This window comes from Galeopterus variegatus, unplaced genomic scaffold, assembly GCF_000696425.1.
Source record: "Galeopterus variegatus unplaced genomic scaffold, G_variegatus-3.0.2 Scaffold2425, whole genome shotgun sequence".
Taxonomy (NCBI): Eukaryota; Metazoa; Chordata; class Mammalia; order Dermoptera; family Cynocephalidae; genus Galeopterus; species Galeopterus variegatus.
In genome coordinates, this window is record NW_007728536.1 from 235,926 (window position 1) to 240,126 (window position 4,201).

The 4,201-nt window shown below is 49.7% G+C and overlaps 1 protein-coding gene across 1 annotated transcript in view; it reads right to left on the reverse strand.

The window, feature by feature from the left end:
- CASP8 (caspase 8, apoptosis-related cysteine peptidase) overlaps positions 1–3,127 on the reverse strand; it is a 29,935-nt gene extending 26,808 nt beyond the window's left edge. Inside the window, exon 1 of the mRNA XM_008581651.1 lies at positions 3,067–3,127. Coding sequence (XP_008579873.1) covers positions 3,067–3,091 — 25 coding nt within the window. The 5' untranslated portion in view covers positions 3,092–3,127. The remainder of the gene's footprint in view (positions 1–3,066) is intronic.
- Positions 3,128–4,201: the final 1,074 nt, after the last annotated feature.

A 4,201-nucleotide genomic window follows, 5' to 3' on the forward strand; every position in this document is an offset into this window, starting at 1 on the left:
GAGTACAGATCTCTGATTTTGTCCATCTACGCTTCCCACTATATTATTCTCTGGACTGGTCTGTATCTTTTTAATTTCTCAAAAAAATAGATAATTGGATTACTAGGGCTACATGGTGTGTGTGTGTTTGTGTGTGTGTGTGTTTGTGTGTGTGAGTGGATGTGTGTGTGAGTGGATGTGTGTGTGTGAGTGGATGTGTGTGTGAGTGGATGTGTGTGTTGGTGGTATCCGTATTGTTGATGGATAGCCACAACAGCAAAGTCAAGGAAGATATAAATTTCAGTTTCTATTCTTTGAAAATTTGGCTGTGATAAGGATGAAGGCTTTGTACAGATAGCTGTACTTGGAGCATTTCAGAAACCCCCAGGATTACATAAAAGGAAGAGGGAGGGGCCTTGAGGTCTGGAAACTACAGGGCCCTCAGCAATGCTCTTGGAGGGACTGCTAACTCCCAGTGCCAAATCTCAGGGTTTCCCCATCCACACTCAAATACAAGGATCACCTCCACAGCTCCGGGGCCACCAGATCACAAGCTCAGCAACCTAGAAAACTCTAGAACCAAAAGATCTTCCTCCCAAAAGGCCCAGCTGACCATACCAGAGTCAAAGCTTACCAAAGAGTCTGTCACAATGGCAGCACTTTCTCCACAGGCCTCTTCACTGCCTGTCCGTGCATCTAAAACAAGTGCTACCAATGAAATGAAGGCACAGCCACTGTACTTCCTGTTTTCGAAACTTCTGACTCACAAACGCTTGAAGAGGAGGGCTGGCCTCTGAGTGGTACGAGCAGCAGCGGATCCTTCTAAAGCTGCAAAGGAAAGGCCGAGAACTCTGCGCGGGAGTGTGGCCACCTGAGCCTTGCTTCTGGCTGCGTGACTTTGGATGGGTCATTCTACCTTTGGGGCCTCATTTCCACATTCCAAAGTGAGAAAGTTGGACTGGATGATAACTCAGAACCCTTTCTTTTCATATTTCAGGATTTTAAAGATTTTTCTGTATTATGAAATGAAACTTTACTTTTTCATTCAATAAATATAGATTGAGAACCTGTGAGAGGCCTTGAGACCTGGACACTGTGGTGCACTCAGCAAACTCTCAGAGTGTCTGCTAACTGCCACTGCTAAATCTCATGGTTTACCCAAGGATAATCTCTGTGGCCCCAAAGCCACCAGATCCCACCCTCAGCAGCCTAAAAAACTCTAAAATCAAAAGCCTTCCTCCCAAAAGGCCAAGCCCATCTTACCAAAGAGGCACATCCTGGGGCCCTCACCAATGCTGGGCCCTGGGGAAGTACCAGTAACAAAACAGACATACAAACCCCTGCCCTCACACTGCAAGTTAGTTGAAATGTTTTCTGATATTAAAAGTAGGAAAAGAAAATCAAGATCTCTCTTCTTTGAAACTGTCTTTTGTCTTTCCCCAAATAGAATATAAGCTTTCAGAGGGCAGGGACCCATCTTATAGCTAACAGGATTGAATGAGTTGTCTGCAAGTGCCTCTTCACCTTAGAGGACTAGGAAAAGGTGACATTGTAATATCAATGCCGTCAACTGACACTTGATTCTGTCCAGTCAAGTCTGAGCAAGAGCACAACCACCAAATGAAATCGTTTTAGTGGCTAAATCCTCAGTGCTCCCTGACTTCCTGACGCTTCCCCAGCACCCTGGACAATCTCCATCCCAGCATTTGTCCCACTGTTTTGTGACTATTTCCTGTCCCGGGCTGTGAGCTTCATGACGGCAGGGGCTGCATCTTTCACGTTTGTGTCCCCAGGATCTGCCTTGAGAACAGCAGTATCTAGAACATACAAAGATTGCTGCAAATCAGCAAGAAAGAAAAACTCTGTCGAAGAGCTATGGCTATGAACACGGAGTTCCCTGACAGATATTCAAACTGCTAAAGTGTACAGAGTGTTGCTCACACGCACCAGTAACCTGGGAAATGCAAAATAAAGCTACAAGACGCCCACTTTATCCTTATTGGTTGGCAAAGGTTTGCTACTTAGATCAGGCCGAGGCTTGGCCAGGAGGGAGGGCAATGGAAGCTTTAGGAAAGCAAGCTGGCAGGACTTGGTCTGATCATGTACCCACATGTGCCGCCACCAGCAACCCTTCTGGGTCCACACACCAGTGAAGTTCTTATATTGACCTTTGACAGGATTTATGGAGACTACACATCATGTAACACCATGTAGTGGTTAGAAACTGGGACTTGGCCAGTACACAGAATTTAAAGAGCTGAGTGTTTATTCTAAAAAAAAAAAAAGCAAGAAACAGAATGAGCAAAATAAAATACACATAGTGTTAACATGTGGTAATAACGGCAAACACTCACTGGGTACTTAGTCGTGCCAGTCAGTCACTGTTGTAAGTGCTTTGCAAGTATTATCTCCTGAAGCCCCCACAAACACCTCATCACGTGTTATTGATCCCATTTAATGATGAGGAAACAGAGGCACAGAGAAATGACTCACCGGAAGTCACTTAGTTAAAAAAAATAGTGTACACACACAAAACAGAGATATATTTTGCAAAGATACAGATAAATTCAGAGATACATCTCTGAATTTAGAGAGCATTAGAGAGTAAATCGTTAGAGAGTTGTCTATGGGGAGCAGGCGAGGGGGTGAGGAGTGGGGGGGGTGAAGGAAGCCCCTAAAACACAAGGTGGGAGGGGCAGCAGTGGGCTGTGGGACCAAGGACCCTCTGCCCCAGGGCTAAACGAAAAAGAAAACAAACATGAGTAGAGAAATAAAGTTTTCAGGAATCTCTAAACGGGGTCAAGGCGGGAGACAGTGTGTCTATCCTGATCCTGGAGGCAGCAGGGAGCCCCTGAGGACAGACACGTAGCAGAGGGACTGGGGTCCTCAGAGTGACAAGGCAGCCAGGCCGGCGGCTGTGGTTGAGAGAGAAACCCCACAGGGGGTCCGGGCCTGGCCGGACTCAGAGGTGTCCCCGGTGGGGCAGGGCCGAGCTGCCCCCTGAGTGAGCGAGTCCAGAAGTGCACACTGTGGGCTCCCTACGGGTCTCCCCCCGTGGAAGAAGCCACCTCGGCACCAGGCACTCACCTGCTCCACCCTTTCCCGGCACCATCACGTCACTAAGTCCCCTAAACCGCCTAACTTCACACGCTCAAGCTCCCAAGGCTTGTCTACGCCGGAGAAGATCCCCGAACCAAGCCGGGGCCGGGGCGCCTCCTGCGACTCTCGGCCGCTCCGCCGCCGCCGCCGCCCGCCGCCGACCCGGGCACGCCCTTCCCGCGCCGCCTCCTCCACGCTCGGAAGTCGCTCGCCAGCTCGGCCAGGCCTCAGAAACGTCGCAAGACGTGGGAGAGGAAGCACCCGAGAAAGGTCTTCCCTGCAGCAGAACGGCAGAGTCAGGTCTGCGGAAGAAGAGAAAAGTCCTCCGCAGAAAGCACTGGAGCGTGAACTTCACTCCCGAGGCAGGAGGACAGAGGTGACTCACTGGGACAAGCAATGATTCTTATTTAAGGGGACCGAGGCCTGTTTTCCAGTCACGCAGAAGAGGAAGAGGACAGACAATTCGTTCAAGTGCAGACTGGAAACCAGGGTGCTGGACGTGCTTTGCTGGAGAGCATCTGTACTGGCCCCATTTGGCATTAGGAACGCGCGTCTGTGGCAGGTAAAATGCCATTCATCCTTCCCGCAGCGGATCCAGGGGGAGGGATCGTCCCTCCGTGCCCTGGGCCGAACCTCAGCAGTCAAGCCTTGGGCCAGCCCCGCAGAGGGTATCTCAGGCACTCTTCTTGGGTCAAAGCTGGCCTGTAGCTAAAATAAGGGGAGAACATACACGGAAAAGGAGAGGGGATTCCGGCGCAGGCCAGGGTAGGGGTAGGTAACGACCCTGGAGTTCCCGTCGGGACCTCGCTCTCGGTGTTAGGAGTAACCAGTGTCTGCAACGCTGAGCCTGGAGTGCTGGGACACTGAGGTCTGCTTCCCGGGGCCCTGAGCCAAGGCCCTCCCTCGCCACCATTCATCCCCACTCTCTGCCTCTGTTTTCTGTTTGAAGTTTTTAAAGGGTTTTCTGCCCTTTTGTTTTCACATCTTGTCCATTTTATAACTAAAACACCAACAATAATACAGTAACTATATGTTGCATCCTTTACATTAACTATCTCTAATTCTCACAGTAATGCAGAGGATTATTCTCCCATGCTATTGAAGAAACTGAGGCTCAAAGAGT